This window comes from Battus philenor, unplaced genomic scaffold (genome assembly GCF_028537555.1).
Source record: "Battus philenor isolate CCGP_79_NKW_IND1 unplaced genomic scaffold, ilBatPhil1.0.hap1 SCAF_29, whole genome shotgun sequence".
NCBI lineage: Eukaryota > Metazoa > Arthropoda > Insecta > Lepidoptera > Papilionidae > Battus > Battus philenor.
In genome coordinates, this window is record NW_027181692.1 from 7,704,605 (window position 1) to 7,727,575 (window position 22,971).

A 22,971-nucleotide genomic window follows, 5' to 3' on the forward strand; every position below is an offset into this window, starting at 1 on the left:
GTAATTTATTAATAGGTGAAGTCAAGCCAACGTTTGAGTTCTTCACTGTTACGATCCCGCCCTTTGTCAGGCCAACGTGTACCTCCATCTACTCTTAGTCACCTAGAGATCCATCTGAAAAAATTTCTAATCATTACTCTAGACCAGAGTTCCCCAAACTATTTTCTGTCGTAGACCCCTTGCCATGTTTTTCCGTGTTGGGTAGACCCCCTACTTACCTGATATTGATTTCCTGTAAATTTCTAACTGTAGTGTAGTTTAGTATTGAAAACTTAAAGTAAAAACACAAGTTAATTTATATATTTATTAATTGAATTTAAATCAAAACTGCACAAAATAAAATTTTGTATCTGTAATATAAGATATAAGTAACATTAAATAAACATAATTTTTTACAACATAGGTAATTTTATAAATAATGTAAATATTTTGATATCATAAGTATGATGTAAGTAAATAGGTACTATCAGTGTATGTGTTGAGATCCAATATCGTGGACCCCCATTTTCATTTTATGGATCCACAATTTTTTTTTCGCTGACGTAGACCCCTTGCAGGTTGTCATAGATCCCTAGGGGTCGAAATAAACCACTTTGAGAATCACTGCTCTAGACGATTCTTCAGCAAATTGTAATACGTGATAGACGTTGGATCCGACAGGTCCTCGAGTGACGACCATGAGCGAGTACACGCGGCGTGGGTATCTCCCCACCAGATGGATGGATGACAAAATCAAGGTCGAAAGACATCGTGGCCGGGATATTTGGGGAAGGCCTAGTCCTCGCAGTGGGCGTCCACTGCCTGATGTAATGATGATGTATTGCACCAGCAGCTAAGGCTCTATCAGGCGGTGGAGGCAGACATAGGTCTTTAGAGTGGAGAGCTGAGGGGTGCTGTAGAGTGTGTAACTGGGTGTTTTTGTTCTTAATGGGCATGGCATTTTTTAAATCTTGGTTTCCTCACAAATTCTTTCTCTCTTTCTTCATGTTCTGATCTTCTTTGTAAGTAACTGTTGGACGTGGGAGTGCAGACGGCGCTGCACACGGCGGCAGAGCGCGGGCACGCGGAGAACGTGCGCGCGCTGCTGGCGGCGGGCGCCCGAGCTGAGCTGACCGACGCGGCTGGTGATGTGGCACTTGCGCTGGCGGAGCGCGGCTGCCATCGCCACGCGGCCCTGGCCCTGCGCGAGGCACGAGGTCAGTCTTCTATATCTTATTTATATGTATAAATCTGTATTAAACTTTATTAAAAGACGTGTTATATGTGTTTCCCCCTGCTTCTTCTCCGTAACTATAAGACGAAGCAGAGTAGTGTCAAAATAAAATAAATTTAAAAAAATAAGTTGATGATCAAATATTGTATAATAATGTTGTTTCAATATTGAATAAATTAATTTTATCTCTATCTTTTACACCTGCCCTGACTAATCTCCTAGTTGACCTTGTAAAGTATGTTTTGTCTTTGTTTGGCGTCTTTGACATTTTACATAGTAACACATTTCGAGCCCGAAGTCAAAATTTGCATTTCCATTTACGAAAATATATTGTTACAATATTTTACGTAATTTAATTTTGTTTCTCTCAAACAGCTTGCTCATTTTTACAAATGTACGTCAAATTCAATATTATATATTTAAATGATGCAACTGATTTGTGAAAATAAATAAAAAAAATAGTAAAGTGTTGTTCACACATCTTGTTGTTCGTGTTGTAACTGTGAATTCTGTTGGTCCATTTGTTTGCTCAGTACGATCAAATTATGTGTCTTTTTAATTTGTGCGATCCGGACTACAAATTGGTGTCTTTGATCTGTACGAATGGAGCTAAATAAAAGTCAGCACGATAAATTTTAAACGTTGGATATTTTCGTTTGTACCGGCTGTTTAATCATATGCTATTGTTTCTAAAAATAATCGCCTAATGCTAGTGTAGGATTCAAAAACAAACAGCTTTTTAGTCGACATAGGTAAATTAATTAGCAATTGAGCTCCAAGGTCTACACGGCAACAAGACACAATGTCAACGTGATTCACAAGTTACAAACTTACATTTGCAGTCGCCAAACAAATGGCTTACTATGAAATAATTAATTTTCGGTACTAAACAAGTAAGTAAGTTTTTGAAGGTACTTTCGAGATATATATAAACTTAAATGGAAACATGAGATGGTTACTTTTATATTAATAACTTTCAATACAAAACTCTGTTACATATTTTCTGACTACAAATGATAACTTTGCTTAAGCACAAAACAGCGACATCTAGAGGAGATTTTGAGAGAACGAAATATTATTTTATAAAAATCTTATAAAGCACACCGGGTGGATTAAATTACTTAAACTGTGTTTTTTTCTGATCTCAATGTTAAATATTATATTTTTCTAACTAGAAATCTAACTGTAAATAGATTCACATGTATACATTACCACAAACATTATTAATTTTAGCGCCATCTATCGATTGATATGACAGTTATTTTTGCGTTCTAGTTTTAAAAACGTCACATAACCTTACCTAAGTGGTTATTGCGTGCGCGTGCGCAGTAAGCAAATGTGTTATGAGGCGAAATCGATTGAACCGCCGTCGTGAGGTTCGCCGTGAAACTGTTTCAATGAAAATAAACACTAAGCCTCTGGATCCGATTACTGAAGCTGATATGAAATCGGGCAAGCGTCGTCAAGATATAGACCTTATATGTAGGTCTAGGTTCACTCAGACAGCTCGGAGCTTCGTTGCGAAATCAGAAATAAGGAGGTTCACAGAAGAAACAAGATCACCAACGTAGCTTAAAGAATTGCTCGTGCAATTTACGGTTAAACAGACCGAAATATTAATTTAATGGAATCAGGCGATATTTTGCGGAAGTCCTTCCTAAGTAAGAAAAGGACCAATATTTAGCCCCGCTGATAAATGCATTTATCAGCGGGCTGGCGGGCGGTGCACTTTGTTGCACGACTACCACTGCATGTGCGGAAGTGACTAAATATCGGTCCTTTTCTTACTTAGACTGAGTGACGATCACGACATAGGTCAAGGTGGTGGGAAGTCTATGAGGGCAGCGCAGGACCGGTCAGGGTGACGATCTGTTTTACATGTCACCATATTTAGGAAAGAGAGAGAGAAGACTATTAAATACAATTTAAAAGCTTGCATCATTTCGTGCAAGCTATTTTGTACTTTATATCTGTAACGGGTAGAGCTATTGTTGATATTTGGATATTATCTCTGTTGCCACGTTTTAATAGCAACCAGACTCCGTGCAGGCTCGCGGGACATCGCGCGACCTTGTCTGTCGCGTCGAAATTAAGCCGGCTAACAGGTTTACGAAAGCTACGTAACGGGCCGACCCGGCGCCGGTGCGGCTTGAACGTGTATTGCTCATTATATTATATGTTTAACTATTTAATGGAATCAGGCGTTACCTTGCGGAAGTCCATCCTAAGTAAGACTTTGTATTTGGCACTAATCGGTGTAACATAACTCCTGAAGATGCCTCATGGAGGGGTGAAACACGTGTTGAGTGATTTGGCGGTGGCGGTTGTGTGATTCGCATTGTTTGCCGCATGCGCATTTATCAGCGGGCTGGCGGGCGGTGCACTTTGTTGCACGACTACCACTGCATTTGCGGAAGTAGCTAAATATTGATCCTTTTCTAACCTATTTATAACACAGCAGACGGCTTATTGCAGATAAATTCGCAAGCAAAGCAAAATATATATATTTCTTAGACTTATCTTTGACGAGATAGCTGTCTGGAATATGGTGTAAATATCCGACGACAGTGATGGAGTCAGTTATGAGTTACGCTGCTGAGGAACCGCTCAGACTCACAGAGTTCCAAAATCAACCCAAGAGTAATCGTTCTTCTTTAGAAAAAGAGTTCCAACACGTATAATATTTAATATAGTTTTTAAAAAAGGTCTCCGATTGACTAAAACTAACTCTGTGTTTGGCACTAATCGGTGTAACATAACTCCTAAAGATGCCCCGTGGAGGGGTGAAACACGTGTTGAGTGATTTGGCGGTGGCAGTTGTGTGATTCGCATTGTTTGCCGCATACGCATTTATCAGCGGGCTGGCGGGCGGTGCATTTCATTGCACGACTACCTCTGCATGTGCGGAAGTGGCTAAATATTGGTCCTTTTCTTACTTAATATTTTTAACCACATTGACATCCCTTATCAGATATATTGCGATTGAAAAGTATGGTGAAATTGGCATTTAAAGCTTTCGGGCATTAGAAAGACAAAAGAATTTCTTCATCGGTCGTTAGGACTGTCTATAACATTTGCTAAGCGTCTGTTTATCAAAAGTTTTAATTATCTTCGAGTTAAACGTGTTTTTATCAAACACGTCAAGTCTTGATTGGTGTCAAAAAGCTTGATTTTTTTTTAAATAAGAGCGTCCATGACATCGTTCCGCAACCACCGTATTCGCCTGATTCGGCTCCGTGCGACTTCTGGGCTATTCAAGCTCTAAAAGCCAATGCAAGGACGCAGTTTTGACTCGTTTGAGGATATAAAAACATAATTGAAGGTATTGAAGGCTCTACCGAAAAAAGACTATTTCGACTGTTTAAAAGACCGGAAGAAGTGTGTTTTACTTTGAAGGAAGTTAAAATTTTTTGGAAGTATAAATAAAGAATCTACATTTTATTAAAGAAAATCTTACATTTTGATCGCTGTACTATCTATCTGTTTCACATGGATTGCTTAGATTTCTTAAAAGCCTATTTTATATATCGTCTGTCTGTTTTAATACAAGTCCTAGTTTACGCTAATTCGCCCGGTATCAAAATCTATGGTATATCAAATGCAAAGAAAGAAGCTTTTCCCATTTATGTTTAAGATACTACAAAAAAAATTGTATTTTTTTATAATAATACAGATTATTTTTATAAAAATAAGATAGTAACCTATTTATATTTAATGGAATCAGGCGTCACCTTGCGGAAGTCCATCCTAAGTAAGAAAAGGACCAATATTTAGCCACTTCCGCACATGCAGTGGTAGTCGTGCAACAAAGTGCACCGCCCGCCAGCCCGCTGATAAATGAATGAATTGATGCTCGCATCAAGTTATTATCCGCCATCTTGTCTATGATACGTATATCCACACGGAAGGAGGCCTAATCAAACTGCATGTACCAGCTCGCCTCTGCAACTTTATACAAGCAACTCTTCAAGCTACGACGGTTATTGTAATTAAATAGAAGTCGTGATGAAAGTGCAGGGTGTATAGTCGATAAACTGATAGGGGATCGTTTCCGGAGGTGCTTCGCCCCCCATCCGCTTCCGGGCCCGCGAGGAGCAGGATGGGGTGGCGTGGCTCGAGGCGTCAGTGTGCTGCGCGCGGCGCTCGGCGTCGGGCGTGTCTCGTGCGACTCTCTCGTATTTACGAATCGCGTGTGTATTGCAGTGTTTACTGGATCGTGATTTGAAACAATTAAACATTTACGATTTCTACTTTACCTACGTCTGACATTCAGCTAGGTTTGTTATATGAAGCAAAGAATACAGTATTTAGTTGGTAGTATATTGTCAGAAGGCAGAGTATCCAACTATATTTGTGATAGACGGATCTTATGAAAGCCTTCACGAAATTTCCCTGAATCTACAAGTGTTTCGGTGAAGGAGGTGGAGGTGTGAGGGTGGGCCTGCTACCACCATAATCATGACTACTCTCCCTAGATAGTACACAGTGGTTAAAACTTTGATCTGCGAATGTAGATGAGGAAAGGAAGAAGCATGGAAGAAGATATGAGTGAGGAACTGTAGATTTTGTGATGTGTAAAAGGATGGTACAAAAGAAAATGTGAAGGGTGAAAAGGGGGGAGACAAGAGGTGCCTAAAAAGGGAGGTTATAAAAAAGTCAGCATACAGATTATTAATCTGACGTCTTCTAGTTCGTATTGTTAAAATACAAGATGCAATTCTAAGTTTCGATACAAAATACGGTGGTCTGTGATTTTGAAATTCAAAATCTGGAGCCGCTGCAGTCTGAACATCCCTGGTAGAATCATCACGGTCGTGTTAATATCTCGAATGTTTCTCTTTCACGGAAACATTATACACACTGAATAAAATGTAGATCTTTTAGACAATCTCAATAGGAACTGTACTTTTTATTATGAAGTTAAAATGATTTTAGAAAAACGTTCAGTATCTATCTTGTTCATTACTCAATCCCATACAGTGGTTATATATGTACGTAATATCCTGAAATGAAAGAAACCACCAGTAAAATTTAACTTTCATATAATAGCAACCTTTTAATTAAATCTACGAAGCATCCAAATGTTTCCTCACGTGACAAGAGCCGACAACTCTGTCGACATTTTAGTAATAGCTCAAGCAATTCATTTACTTAGGTAGACATATAGTACAAATGTTAATAATAAATTAAAATCTGCTTTATATATTACGTACTGTGTGTTACTTTTTAGGTGACATAATATTTAAAATTGACCATATACAATATCAGATGCATTCATTTAAAAATACTATACCACAGAATTTGTTTAAAAGTTTAATTAAGTTTATAAATCAATTTAATGATATATCAGAGACATTATACGGAAGTACATTTAAAAATTATATAAATTTGCCCAAAAATAAGTTGCTAGTTTTATGGTGTTAAGAAAAAGGTTTCGCTTCCCCATTTTTTCAGCCAAACATTCACTACCAGGTATAGGCATATCTCAAATCTTCACCATGACCAGTGCCGCGTTACTCGCATCCAACTTCAAGCGATCATATCTATGTCTACAGTGCATTTAGTGCCCGTATTGTTTAAATCATCTGTTATTAAACGGTTTTATTTAGTTCGACCCGTACGGAATTTATTTGTTTGGGTTAAAATTAGAAATTGAAATTTAAGCACCTTCCCATTGTCAGATTGATCTGAAATTTGGTACACACATTTAATTTAGATGACAATACAATATAATAAAATCAATAACATTATAAATCTAAGATGGCCGCCGATACAAAATGGCGGATTACGTATTTTTCCTTAACCCTCTCAATATGGTTATCAAATGAAAGGGCTACACTAGTAAAACACGATGATTATGTCAAAATTTAAAATTCAAGATGGACGCCGTTCCAATATGGCGGACTAGGTACATATTTTTCCACAACCACCAAAATTTGGGTATCAAAAAACCGTTTAACTTAAAAGTTTTTTAAATGTATATTTATTTTGCTGTAAACTTCTTAGCTTAAATACTTATATAGGAAGTTGCAAAATAATAAACCGATATCTGATCTAGATGGTACCATAAACTGGTCCAAATGTTTGACGCCAGTTAATTTGTGTGGACTGTACAGAGAGTCGATTAAAATATATAAGTGCTTCTTTTACAATACGTCGAACTGCGTGCGTAAACAAAGGTGACGTCACAGCACAGCTGATACATGCAGCGTCGTGACCCGCGACCCCGTACGGCCCCGCGTGTGATAACGCAGGGGTCGCGGGTTATACTTGACCCGCCAATCAACGGTCTCGCCGCGCCGTCTGTTTGGCGGCCTGAGAGCACCTGCTCTGTCGTCTTTCGTCCACTTGAGGCAACGAACCTTTCATACAATTATTATCTACTTATTTTTAATACAAATTTTTATAAAAATTGCTATTTTTTGTGGTCATTTATTATCTATATAATCGTGAACACTACTTAGAGAAAAAAAAAGATATTGTGAAGGATAAAATGAAAGAATAAAAGAAATTGAGAAGAATGAAAGTGAGTGTAGAATAAAGATAAAACCATGAAAAAATTATTTGTAAATAAAGTCCCTGTCCCAAACAAAACAGGGGTACGAGAGGCAAAAAAAAAGAACACTACTTAGAAAAATGAACATTTGTATATATAGAAAGATCATCACATCATCACGGTATTAAAATAATTATTTACATTTAATGCATTAAACTTAAATATATCTGACATTGATCTAGTCATTGGATCGAGGCGATCTCTGGAAGAGGCTTACACCTTGCATTGGGCGGCTATTGACTGATACGACGATGACCAGAAATAATTTCTGGGTTTATCTGTTCCATCACTAGATTTCTTTTTGACGTTGATTTATGGGACAACCTGTTGTAATAATATATTGCGTCGGCAAAATATAACTTTATATGGACCCTGTAACTAATAACTTACGTAGCTTCTTCTAAAATGTCTAACTTTGAATTTGTAATGTTTTTTGCCATTGCCATTGCGGAAATTTGGCAATATCGTGAAGGGATGGAAGTGGTCGTACGAAATGAAATTTTATATGAAAATTGTTGCGGCGTCGTTAAAATGGATTAAGAGACTAAGTAAACGCTGTAACATGCAGAAATGTTAATATTTTTTTTCGGAAATGTGCGTAAAAACGATTCACGGACGCTAATGTCTGTGGTTTAATATTTACACCTATACCTCACTTTGCGTCGTGGTTACGTTCTTAAAAAACACAACGCAGATTGAATTAAGATTTTCTATAGCAAACCATGTAAAGATAGAAGATAGGTTCCAGGGTCACGAAAATACTACTTTTTCAAAAGAAAATTGAACAAAGTAAACATTTAAAAAACAAAAATAATATAACTGCCAATAAATAAATTGGAATAATATTTACCTTTTTTGTAACCAGAAACAACACGTAAAAATTTATATAGATTTATTATTTCCTTTTTAAAAAAAGCACAACACACGATGTAATTGAAACTGAACTCTTAAAATTAGCAAAACAAAGTGAAAATAAAACTATTCAAATTGCGTTGAGTTTTAGTTAGAAAGAGAATCCTCGAGTTTTGATGGCATGGCGCAATTACAAACAAAAGTGTTGCTCTCTTATGGAAAAAAAAAGAAAATTTAAAAAAAAATTAAAGGCTCGAACCCAAAACAACGCAACCTCGAAAATCTAACGACGCGCAGTGAACATTAGTACTAATTAAGCAGCGACGCAACTTCGAAACAAAACGCAAAACGAAACGACGCAAAGCGAGGTATTGGTGTATTTTTCTTTCAATTTATTGTGAAAGTCTATCATCAATTACTATAAGTAAATAAAAATCATCTTCACCCAGGAGCAGAATGCTGCCCAGAATAAAATAGTAACTTTTGTGTGCAACTGTATTGCACTAAAGATCCGTATAATATTTCTGAATTATTGCGCAATTAAATATAAATATTCATAAAATTGAAACTTGAAAAAAATTCAATTATATAGTGATGGATTCTTAAGTGACAATAGAGCTTGGGAATGAATTACTTTATTGCAGGGGTGAGCAACCTTTTTAATCTTCGAGCCAATTTAAACTCTTTTATTTTTTTCGCGGGCCGCAAATTACGTAACACTTACTAATAATTAGTTAAACATTATTTTTAATAAACAATACAATAAGAAAATATACAAAAGCCTTTGATTGATGACTTTGTGTTTGGCACTAATCGGTGTAACGTAACTCCTGAAGATGCCCCGTGGAGGGGTGAAACACGTGTTGAGTAATTTGGCGGTGGAGGTTGTGTAATTCGCATTGTTTGCCGCATACGCATTTATCAGCGGGCTGGCGGGCGGTGCACTTTGTTGCATGACTACCACTGCATGTGCGGAAGTGGCTAAATATTGGTCCTTTTCTTACTTATACAAAATTTAATGGAAAATAAAAGTAAACAGGCGTATATATAATACGTACGCAGCTTTCTAACCGTGCATCACTCGGTTTTGATCGGTGGTTAATATTATTTTTTTATTTGAGTTTAGCATGTACCAACATTTTAATATAGTCCATAGTAAAGTTCATAAATAAATTCAATTTTAGAAATTTTAGAATTTCTCCACATAAACATGTTTAACGCGGACCGCTTGTTGGTCATCCCTGGCTACTGCATTAAGCATATTATTGGCGATTGATTATTGCATTGGAACCTCTTTATATTTTTATTTGTTTTATACTTTTTAAATTGACAGTTAGGGTCGTTTTGCGTTTAAATTTTTCTTTTTTTTTCTGTCAGTCCACTGTTATGTAGTTTTGTAAAATTATGATCACTATTTTTATCTATTTAATCCATAATACAGTCCAAAACGCTTGCAAATAGATATTATAAAAGCTCTTCTCAGATGAAAGTGCTTTTAAAATTCTCATATCTTTATTTTTTTTTGTCATTGTAGGAGTTTTTAACTTGATTTCAGTTTGTATCATATTGTTATCCTCTGGCATTCTCATGACGACTTTAAATCAGTGATCCCCAAAGTGGTCTATATCGACCCCTAGGGGTCTATGACAACCTGCAAGGGGTCTACTTCAGCGAAAAAAAAATGGAAGTCCATGAAATGAAAATGGGGGTCCACGATAGTGGACTACTATCTTATAATATCAAAAAAGTTTGGGGAACTCTGCTTTAAAATATCATGTGAAATAAAAAATGGATGACTAGAAGATCTTACTTTGACCTTTAATAGGCGGACCTAAAGTGACGGGCTCGAGGAGGCGGAAGGGGGGGGGGGTGAAATACGTCAAAGGAAACATTAATTGGTCGCTTCCTTGCAACTGCATCGCTACTTGTTTCGATTCGAGTATATCATGATTGAGCTGAACTATGGGTCTGTTAACGGAGTATATACTATAGGCTGCAAGGCATAGGTATTTAAAGATGTTTATGGAGGAATATACAATAATCTTTACGTGATTTATATTCAATTCAAAATATTTTATTCGAGGAGACATTTACATGCGCTTTTGTATTGTCAATTATTTTTAAACATTACAAGTAGTAAGCTATCACCAGCTCGGAACGGTCTGTTGAGAAAAGCCGATCAGAAACTGTTATAAATGAACTGTAATGTTGGATGTATTACGTCAATCATGTCAGTGAGTCAACAAATTTCCTGTTGAATTGTATAATAAGATTTATTTCTCTTTTTTATTTAATGGAATCAGGCGTTATTTTGCGAAAGTCCATCCTAAGTAAGAAAAGAATCAATATTTAGCCACTTCCGCACATGCAGCGGTAGTCGTGCAACAAAGCGCACCGCCCGCCAGCCCGCTGATAAGCGCGGCAAACAATGCGAAACACAACTACCACCGTTAAATCACTCAACACGTGTTTCAACCCTCCACGGGGCATGTTCAGGAGTTATGTTACACCGATTAGTGCAGACAGAGTCTGTGTTACTGACTGACTTGTTGCACGACTACCACTGCATGTGCGGAAGTGGCTAAATATTGGTCCTTTTCTTACTTAAAATTTATTTTATAATGTACCTTTAATTTTCGATTTAAAATAAGAAACGTGTAAACAGTGTTCCCAACGTGGGGCCAATTTGACACACACACATTGGATAAATTGATTGATGGATTGGTTAAATTTTCGATATATCGTCACCATCACCGAACTTGTATCATACTATTGCGGTCTTATTTAGTTTCTGTTAAATTCGACATCTACACGTAGTATAGTATAACATCTTTGTTTTTTCTTTTGAGATTTTATCTCATGTAAAATGGTGTATTATTTATACCAGTTTGTTCCACTATTAATGTTTTCCACGAAATCGTTTTACGAAGATATTTAAATGAAGATGAAACGGTTAACCACTTTATTTCAAATAATAATAATAATAAAGCTTTATTTCATTCCATACAGATGATTTAACTTGATGGAGAAGTTGACAGAAGTGTACACATAAATAATATCGCATCGCCGCTTTACTGATGATGGTCGACATCAAATTTCACATTAACAACCTAAAAGACATTGCTCTCAAAAACGTTTAAATTTAATTCAAGTAAAATATATTTTTCGTAATAACTCAGATAATTTTCAAATACGTTTCATTTGGTATATCAATGACCCCTGTAGGTTGAATATAACGGAAGTTATTAAAGAAATTCCGTTTTTAGTATCTCCTGTAAAATTTGATTTTCGCTCATACGAGTTTATTCGTTGTGAGCGACGATATGTCATAAATAATATTATGATTAAAGATATTAAAAAATAATACACAAGAACAACAAAAATATCGTATTTGAAAAAAATAACACAGTGCGTGTGCGCCGGGTCAGTTGTCTCAATTACTGGCCCAATTACGTAATTGTAAACCAAATTTTTTGCGGCTTCAAGTTCGTTGTTATATAATTACATTACTAGTCATATATTTTGGTAAGCTGTCGCGAAACTAAAGTGAGGAGTGGCCAAACAAAACACTTGTCGGATGGTTTATACATATAATACAATATCACAGCACAATAATCACAATTTGAGTTACAATAAATCCTTTGTTGCTATAGCGGGCGAAGCGACGCGTTTAGGCGGTATTGCAGCGCGTGAGAGAGAGATACAGAGTCTAAAGAGGGAGTAGAAAAATAAATGCGTTCTTAAATAGTGAATTTGGATGCGTTCACCGCCGTAATAGTTATATTAAACATCAATAATTCAAATGTTGTTTGTAAACTGTTTCCTGTCTTCTTCGCGTGTTCCGCTTTCTATGTTTACCTTATTATACGACATCGTTGCAATTTCATAGCGGGACGTCATTTTTCGATGACTGTATTAGCAATTTTTTTTCCTTGAAAATAAAACTATTCATTTTCAAATATATTTAAGTAGGAAAAGGACCAATATTTAGCCACTTCCGCACATGTAGTGGTAGTCGTGCAACAAAGTGCACCGCCCGCCAGCCCGCTTATAAATGCGCATGCGGCAAACAATGCGAATCACACAACTGCCACCGCTAAATCACTCAACACGTGTTTCACCCCTCCACGGGGCATCTTCAGGAGTTATGTTACACCGATTAGTGTACTAATCGGTGTAACATTTAACGGTGTTAGTGGCTAAATATTGGTCCTTTTCTTACTTAGGATGGATTTCCGCAAGGTAACGCCTGATTCCATTAAATATCAAATATATTTATCGTGAGCATATTCTTACATAGTAATATACATTTTGTTAGAGCCTGTGATTAATATATTATATAATATCTGTGGTCGTATTTCATAATATCCATGTTGAATAATATTTAGTTTACAAAAAATATATTGTGGTTAAGTTTTACACTGACAAGAGCTCGATGTAATTTTTAAAATACTTGAATTTTTTAATGAATAATTAGAACCTCCTTATTACTCCGGTGTACGGAAGTGGAACCGTACAGGACATCCCATCACAGACCACCGAGGTGTCTCCCCTAAATCGCCAGCAACATCAAGTGTCTGCTGGGATCTCTTGTTGAGTTGAGTTGGCTTGAGTAAGGCCAACCTTGAGGGCGCAGTGCCGTTTGGTTGCGGAAACCAGCCCGTTGAGACCAGACCAGAGACAATAAGAAGACGATCCTATTACGAGTGTAATTTTGTAAAGTCTATTCTTAGCTGATATTTACTTAGTACAATGAGTATACTCTTCAATTACAAATCTTTAAACCTTATGGTTGTAGAGATATCGTGATGAGTCAGTACATAGATGGAAATCTCTTGTATTTATACATACATACATATATATACACTAATATATATATATATATATATATGTATATATATATGTATAAATATATATATAATATATAAAATTTCCATGTCACAATGTTAGTTACCGTACTCCTCCGAAACGGCTTGACCGATTTTTATCAAATTTTATTTGCGTATTCAGTAGGTCTGAGAATCGGCTACTATCTATTTTCCATACCCCTAAGTGATAAGGATGGTCTACCCCTAAATTATTTTTTAGTTTTTAGACAAAGTTTTTGGTTTTTATTTTATTATGATACAGCATACAAAAATACATACAGCCCTAAATTTTCACCCCTCTACGATCAACCCTTATTTTTTATTTGTTAATTAAAAACTTTATTTTTTTTGCAAAGCAACGTTTGCGGGATCAGCTAGTATATATATATACCGAAGTTTTCACTGCCGAAGACCGGCGCGGGTTGTGTAACATAGTATAAGATTTTCCAAACAAGGGTCATGATCCTCGGTGAGGATACGGTAGGAAGAAGAGGATATTTCTATGATAATGATCATTCAAAATATCTAGTGTTTCGCCAGCCGGCGCGCGTGTGCCGTTTTTCACTGAGAACGCAAAGTCAATTACGTCGCAAACTTCTTGCGGGTAATCTGTATAGGTATGCGAGACTTATGCAATGACCCGGCGCGATGTATTGACAAGCAATACTTAAATATTATTTATATATATATATATATATATATATAATATATAAATATATGTATATATATGTATATATATATATATATATGTATATATATACACCAATACCTCGCTTTGCGTCGTTTCGATTTGCCTTTTTTTCGAAGTTGCGTCGCTGATTAATTAGTACTAATTTGTTGTTTTCGACGGATTTTTGTGTAAAAATTTAAAAAAGTTTTTTAATAGTTTTTATTCATTTGCTGAAAACTAAAATTTAACTGTCAGTCATTCAAGTTACATTGTTTGGAGGCTTCTTTTTATCTATTGTTTAACTCATATAAGCTGGTGCTCTGCTGACCATCACTCCCCCGCAGCCTTATTCAGAATTGCCTTCATCACCGCGTTGTTCAGTTGTTTTTCTTGTAGAGGACATAGGATGTTTACACAGCCTTCCAGAAAGTTCACTTGTCAAAGAGAAGTTTTAGTATTATCACTTGTATAGTTTGCGTATTAATCTCCAATAAGCCGTCTGATGTGTTTATATCTAGATTTATCTTGTTTATTTGGTAGTAATCATAGAAATGAATAAAAGTGTTCAAGTGGAAAAGTGTAAGGAAGAGAAAGATCGCTGGGACTTTTGGACACCGTGAGTGAGGGTGTGGGTATGTTGCGACGGTTCTGCGAGGCGGCGAAACGCGCGCGCTCCTGTGAGGGCGCTGCGGAGGGCACGGCGGAGGGCTTGCCCTCGCAGGTCACGGAGGACGCATACGATGCCGCGCATTACTTTGTAGAGGACGTCGCTGATCCCTGGGAAGATGGTGAGCCTTCATGTTCTTTTAAGTTTCTTCATCATCTTCTGGTCTTGCGGCTCCCGCATCCAACGTCTCCTCAGTCCACCTGATTCAACTACTAATTTATTTTAATGCAAGTCGTGTTCACAATGACCTGTTCTAATATATGTCTTTTGTATTAAAGTTATTATATGAACCTAAAATAAAGGCAATATCTAATGGAACCAGGCGTTACCTCGCGGAAGTCCATCCTTAGTAAGAAAAGGACCAATATTTAGCCACTTCCACACATGCAGTGGTAGTCGTGCAATGAAATGCACCGCCTGCCAGCCCGCTGATAAATGCGCATGCGGCAAACAATGCGAAACACAACTGCCACCGTTAAATTACTCAACACGTGTTTCACCCCTCCACGGGGCATCTTCAGGAGTTATGTTACACCGATTAGTGACTTTGGGATGGCGGGCGGTGCATTTCATTGCACGACTACCACTGCATGTGCGGAAGTGGCTAAATATTGGTCCTTTTCTTGCTACAGAAAATATCTACAAGCGTAATAATGCGTGGCGCGACCTTGGCCGCGACTTTTTAAAGATGGCACGTCCGGCAGACGAGCGTTCCGTTCTCGCCGAACAACCTGTAAGGACAAGCGACAAGCTGCGAGCGAAACGTTTGGAATATTTTTAGCTTTGTAAACCATATATACTGAATTGTCTAGAACAGTCCGTTTACTTTTAAAGGGGTAAATATATTTAATGGAATCAGGCGTTACCTCGCGGAAGTCCATCCTAAGTACTGCATGTGCGGAAGTGGCTAAATATTGGTCCTTTTCTTACTTAGGGGTAAATATGTACTTCTTTTATCAGAAAAAAAGCTTCCATCACTCGTTATAAAGTGATGACTGTAACATGTGATCATTTTTAAGATAATGGTTGAGAAATATTTACTCATTAATTTTTTTGTTTCTCCGTTTCTTAGGCAATTTTGATCCGTGTTAGTTTGATGTTTATATATATACATGTATGTATGTTTGTATATATCTACACATTAACTACCTTCTACTTATATCTCTTCTATTTCCATACTCTGGTTGTCTGTAAGGAATTACGTCGTGCGATATAATCGCCTATTGTACTATATCTTTACTATTATGAAACTATATTTATTTTTCAGCGTGTACAATAAGGAGTATTAAATTATTTTTTTAATTTTTCAATTGTAATGCGACAGGCAATTTCTGTTAATACAAAGTCGGCAGGGACAGTACAATTAATTTTAATATGTAATTATTCATAAAACTGGTTACAAGAACTTATATGTAAATAACGTAGACTATATTATTAAACTTGCGCTATAATGACACAAGATGGCGGTTCCCGCCATAAATGACAGCCGCTGGTATGTTCACAGATAATAAAAGAAAACAGTAAACAATTATCTTTTGCACGTTTCTGTAGATATTTTGCAATGCAAGAATAATAAAATCATTTACATATTTTATATGTTGATATAAGAAATAAGTACATTTAAAAAACTTTTAAGTTAAACGGTTTTTAACGGTTTTATTTGATACCCATATTGTGGTGGTTGTGGAAAAATATGTACCTAGTCCGCCATATTGGAACGGCGTCCATCTTGAATTTGAAATTTTGATATAATCATCGTGTTTTACTAGTGTAGCCTTTTCATTTGATACCCATATTGAGGTGGTTAAGGAAAAATACGTAATCCGCCATTTTGTATCGGCGGCCATCTTAGATTTATAATGTTATTGATTTTATTATATTGTATTGTCATATAAATTAAATGTGTGTACCAAATTTCAGATCAATCTGCATCGGGAAGGTGCTTAAATTTCAATTTCTAATTTTGACCCAAATAAACAAATTCCGTACGAGTCGAACTAAATAAAACCGTTTAATTAAATGTAGAAACACATACGTCTTATGGAGTCAGCACACTTAGCCACGAACTGTTCGGTCGCGTCTGCTTGTGCAACATATCTGCGCGTTAATTAAAGATAATTCAAACTGTTTCCGAAGACTTTCATTCCATCTCCCGCAGCCGTGTAGACAGAACATGGGTGAGCTCTTTTACCCTATCCAAAGTTGGATACTAGTGTCTCAATAAAATTATCATTTTCCCCAGATGTCCAATGCTGGACATACGCTTCTCCTCTGGATTTCCAATAGTACCTGTTGGAAGCAGCATTCATCATCTTCCAACGACATCGACATGTCGTCTCCCCACCTTGTCGGCGGAAGTCCTGCGCTGTGCTTGCTGGTCCATGGTCTTCCCCTTTGGATTTCCAATAGGACCTGTTGGAAGCAGTATTCAGCATCTTCGAACGACCTCGACATGTCGTCTCCCCACCTTATTGGCGGAAGTCCTGCGCTGCGCTTGCTGGTCCGTCCCTACTACGGAACTTTAAAGCAAAGCGCTATATGATCTGCTGTATTTCTGTTTATTCATGGTCGCATTTCAAGAACCTTTTGCCTTCAACAGTTGTCGAATGCACGAGCGATGCAACCCGCCTACTGTCACTTCGGACGAACTAGGAACTGTGTCTCCATGCGCATTTATTTAGATCCAGGGACGGTATTTCAGTACCTTCTCCTGTTGCTATTCCTGATCTAATCGTCATCGTCGTTTCAGCCAGACACGGGGGATATACGTCAATCGCTACGCTTGGCAGGAAAGTTGGTGATTGCCGTGATGTATTATGGTACGCAGAGGATGCTGCTGTCCATCTTCTGGAACCTTAGAGCAGTGGCTATTAATGCATGAAGTGTGAAAACATCCCGCGACCTGCGATCGCAAATCCTTACGAGAAGTTTAGGTGTTATGTGCCTAATCTACTGCCCAATAAGAGGTCAACGTCCTGTCGAAATATAACAGGTCTATATATTTAACATAAGCGAAGGGGAGTGGTGGGTTGTTCATACTAAATATTCGCATATAAATATTAAAATTAATGCGAGTAGAACCGGTTTGCGATCGAGCGCTAGAGTTTGACCTTTTCGTCTTATCTGTGTGTGTTCCATATTTAAATTTAATCGTTTTTTTTTTGTTGGTATTAGTCATTTAATGGAATCAGGCGTTACCTCGCGGAAGTCCATCCTAAGTAAGAAAAGGACTAATATTTAGCCACTTCCGCACATGCAGTGGTAGTCGTGCAATGATATGTTACACCAATTAGTGTAACATTACTCCTGAAGATGCCCCGTGGTGGGGTGAAACACGTGTTAAGTAATTTGACGGTGGCGGTTGTGTGATTCGCATTGTTTGCCGCATACGCATTTATCAGCGGGCTGGCGGGCGGTGCATTTCATTGCACGACTACCACTGCATGTGCGGAAGTGGCTAAATATTGGTCCTTTTCTTACTTGGTATAAGTCATGTTTAAACCGGATAACGGTTTAGATGGGGCTCATCTGTTCCGGAATATGGTAGTCGAGCAGGACAGGATAAGTTGAACGCAGAACAGAAAGGATACCACTTCTCATATGTGTTATAAGATAGTTAATATTATATTGCAGCTAAATTTAATTATTGTTTCTTTGGTATTGGATTCTGGCAGTTAACAAAAATAGACGAACATGAAAAAAAACCATTTGAACTTAAACGTAATAGAGGTGACATTAAGGCGCCCCCAGATAGCACCGGTTACAATGACTTTTGTGACTTGTCATTGAATGACTTTAGTCTAGGTATTAAATTAGACACTTAATTTGAAGCCTCCGTCTAATTACGTCAACGAACACAGCCTTAATCATATTATTGAATATATAAAGGTATATAACACAAATAACTCTAAATACTCTTTTGAGAGTTAAAAATAAAACTCAAGCGCATAGAACATACTTAATTTAATTTTCCAAAACCCTTGATTTATATCAAACCATAAACCTACGTTAAAAAATTCTAGAATTAATTATATTTATTCAACCAATCACAATCCCTAATTTACAACCAATCACACGTGTCGTTTGTGCGAGAGCGACGAAAGATGTGTGGGACAGGGAAAGGTATATGTAATAGTATATTATCACGAATGGTCCCAGTTTTGTATGTCCAGCATGAATAGAATATAGCCCAGCCCAGTTTTGTAGCTCAGGAGAAGTCCGTGCTACTCCCGACCGCCGAGTAGTCCTCGCTACCTCCTACCTGCACGGTATATATCCCTCTTCGTTCAAATGTCATTGTTGTAACTGGCATACGGTCGTCCAGAGTATCTTAGCTTGCAGACCTCTGTTCCTCCAGCTCAATTCTGATGAAGCTGCATAAACCTGAAATGGCTAGCAGCGTACCTTCAGATATATTGCACAGTACTAGTGTTGTAGCGCGCAGTTATATGCAGGTCTATAATATATATTTATTGGTCACAGAGACACAAAAGACAAAATTGTGAATAACGATCTAAAGTACTGATTAAAGAAGTAAACTGGACGAAGTGTGATTCTATTTCTTTCACTATCAATATCATCGTGTGTGTGTGAGTACGTGTTACCATATGTGTGCATCCGCGCACGCATGTGTGTGCGTGTGTGCGCGTGTGTATGTATGTGTGCGTATGTGCGCGCGCGTGTGTGTACGTGTGTGTGTGTGTGTTCGTGAAAAGATTATAAATTAAATAATATAATTAATTTACTATTTTTATATTTAATAATTTACCTATAATACACGCATTTTAAAATTATAACTGCAATAGCAACTGCCTTAATTACAATAAATATAATTCACACAATTCATTATATTATTCAAATGGTCGCTGCATTAATTTGAGTAAGGAATAAGTGTCACTGTCATAATTTTAAATAAATCAACAGATCGATAAGCGTGCGTTAGTTTGTTGATTATGTGTTCGAATGTACAAGATTTCTACGTATTGTTTTCCTATATATTTGAAGTAATTGTTAATTTGCTTATGGATATCATTTAACTTTGGAAAAGGAGTCTCTTGTTAAACATAGTTTGTGAACTCGTTGAGATGGTATTGTGACATTTCTATGTGTTGCAGATGCCGTGGAGCGCGAGAGGCTGTGCGAGCACGCGCGCCTGCGGGAGCTGGTCTCGCGAGGTGATGCTGCAGGGCTTCGTGCGCGGCTGCACGCCCTCGGGAACGCAGCGCCTGCCATCGCCAACCTTACTCCGGCTGGTGCCAACACCCTGCTCTACGCGTCAGTCTATAATCTTTTTGCAGGCTTCTATCATTCCTCTACACTTGTGTCTTTTGGTCACCAGAAGAGTGGATGAATGACCGCAGCCATAATGCGCTGGTTTAAAACACGACAGCCATAGTAAAGAACGGAACAGATACCGCCGAATACCGACACACAAGAGTGTGCAATAGTCTTTAAAAAAAGGACTACAATCCTCATTACTAAAGGATACAATCAAATCCGGGAAAATAGTAACAAATGGTGGCACCAGCCTAAGCTTCCCCTGGAGCCTTCCAGTTTTGCTAGTTTAAAAGAGATCTTAATCTAGGCACACTCTGCACCCTGACACCCCATACCCGCGGAATCCCCAAATTCCATTTGGGGAGCAGTGATAGTCCAATAAAAAAGGGATACAACACAAGGAGGTCAACGAGGGCTTAGTGACACCATGTCTTTTCTCAATCACACATTATTTTGTAGATAACACCAAATGCTAGAGCACTAAAGTACATTTTCTTTATTTTAACGATAATGCACCGTCGTACCGATTTTAACAGAATCGGAAGCCTTGACGAATTAATTCGCTGAAGGCTTCCTGGGTAGAGTCGGCTCGTGCCGTTACATTTAAATATTGCCGGATTCCACGATACGATTTCTAAAAATAAAAACAATTAAAATGTTAGCAGCGCCATCTATGAGGTCATTAAAGAACTAATAATAAAACGCGTAATTAAATTATAATCTCTTTGTATTGGGCTTTCATTGATTAACGCTTACTAATTTATTATTTTTGCGAATAATTGACTCAAACGAAGGCGGCAGAAATTCTACTACGAGCGCCATCTATCGTCTTCATTTGAGTTTTTTTTTAATTTCCCTCTTTTGGGGGTACCCCTCATTCTCTCAAGCTATTATATTCTTTCGTTGTACTTTCTCCTTTAATCCTTCAAAATCTCTATCTTTCTTCACATTCGAATCGGGTCCTATATTTCACTTTCCTTTCCACGTCTTCGTTCCTAGACCATCATCTGATGTTACTGCGCTACTTTTTTATATCATATAAGCATTAACTGTCCGCCCTCCGCATTACATGGCTCACACTGCCTGTCGTGGGTGTGATCTAAAAGTGAATAAAACCTAAACCTTCTTGGTAATTTGTAACCTGCCTAAATAAATATTATTGTCAAGTCTTACACCTATAAGACAAGTAGTTTTGAAACATTCATTTTTTTATTAAAGACAATCTCAACCCACTAGTGAGTGGAATTTCGTCAAATCCATTCTAAGCTGAATTATACTAGACAAAAGGAATATTCCTACCAAACTTCAAGTCTCTAAACCTTATGGTTCCAAAGATATCGTGATGAGTCTGTACATGGGTGGAAGTTTTTTATGTATACAGATAGTCTGTGTGTGTGTGTAGTGCGTGCGAGGCCGGCGCGGGGGCGGTGGCCGCGGCGCTGGTGGCTGCAGGCGCCGATGGGCGCGCCCACCCGGTCACGCGCTACGGGCCGCTCTACGTGGCCTGCTACCACGGGCATGCGGACATCGCACGCATGCTGCTTGCGCACTTTCCCGAGGCCGTGCAGGTTGTAACGTTGTAAAGTTAACGTTCCGTAAATCTTAGTAAATATATATAAACACGAGAAACATCTCATAAATCGCTATACAATAAATAATTGTTCAACTCTTGGCTGGGAACGGTACATCTCAAGTAGCGTGGGATCGTGGAAGCGTGCTATTGGTTCAGCGGATTTTTGGTTTTAATAACAAACATTCCAATGCGCACGCGCACCAGACACAGCAGTTTATATCCATTGTCCAGGAGAAGGACCCTGGCTTCGGTCGCGTTCACTAACTATGTGACGTCTCACGCACCGACGCACTCTTTTTGTGTCGGTTGCGTTCACCAGCTACGTGATATCTCACGCGCCAATTCGAATTTACGTTATAAGGTAATCATCTTCTATCTACTTCATCATCATCGTTTCAGCCGCCCACTGCTGGACATGACATCATTCATTCCAAAAAGTTCGGCAGCTGCCGTCTTGTGATACTACACTGGTTTCTAGATGATATCCACGTTGTCAGCCTTGATGTGTTCCCCTAACTTCATCGAACTGATGGCTCGCAGATCATCGATCACCTCATCAATGTTGCGCCATAGAGCTAAATAAATGAAAAACAAATTCATATTAAAACTTATTTCGACGTCAAAAAAGAATCTAATCTTATAATAAAGAACTTTTGAATTTGGAATTGAATTTTTGACAAAACTTTTGCCAACGCTTTTTCTAGTTCTTGAAACAGTCGGAGTAGTTTTTTCCCGGTACAGGCTTTTATCTCCTCAATCGTATGAAAAAACACTTTTGAGTTTGCTGAATAGCTAAGAGTCGCACGGAGCCAAAACAGAGAAATACGGTGTTTACAAAACGATATCAGTCGAGTTTCTTAAATATCCAATAGATTTAGGTGTTACTTTGCGGAAGTCCATCCTAAGTAAGAAAAAGGACTAATATATAGCTACTTCCGCTATGTAGCAGTAGTCGTGCAATGAAGTGCAACGCCCGCTCATAAATGCGCATGCGGCAAACAATGCGAAACAACTACCACCGTTAATACACTCAACACGTGTTTCATGCCTCCACGGGGCATTCTCAGGAGTAATGTTACATTTTGAGTTTTTTAAAGTTTACAGTTTTAGTTTTTTGCCGAAAAAATTAAGCTATCTTGGCACCAATCGTAAATTGGCGTGTATGAAAAAAATTATAGCATTTGATTAAAACACATGTAACTTGGAGAATATTAAACCTTTTGATTAACAGACAAATGGTAAATTTTATAGACAGTCCTACCAATTTACGAAAAAAAAATGCATGTCTTCCTAAT

General features: G+C 37.7%; 1 protein-coding gene across 1 annotated transcript in view; it reads left to right on the forward strand.

Annotated features, from left to right (window-relative positions):
* The window catches only part of Lrrk (Leucine-rich repeat kinase), an 82,468-nt gene that overhangs the window by 6,479 nt on the left and 53,018 nt on the right, over window positions 1-22,971 (forward strand). Inside the window, exons 3-5 of the mRNA XM_068769670.1 lie at window positions 1,031-1,196; window positions 19,941-20,100; window positions 21,506-21,671. Of these exons, the coding sequence (XP_068625771.1) occupies window positions 1,031-1,196; window positions 19,941-20,100; window positions 21,506-21,671 (492 nt within the window). The remainder of the gene's footprint in view (window positions 1-1,030; window positions 1,197-19,940; window positions 20,101-21,505; window positions 21,672-22,971) is intronic.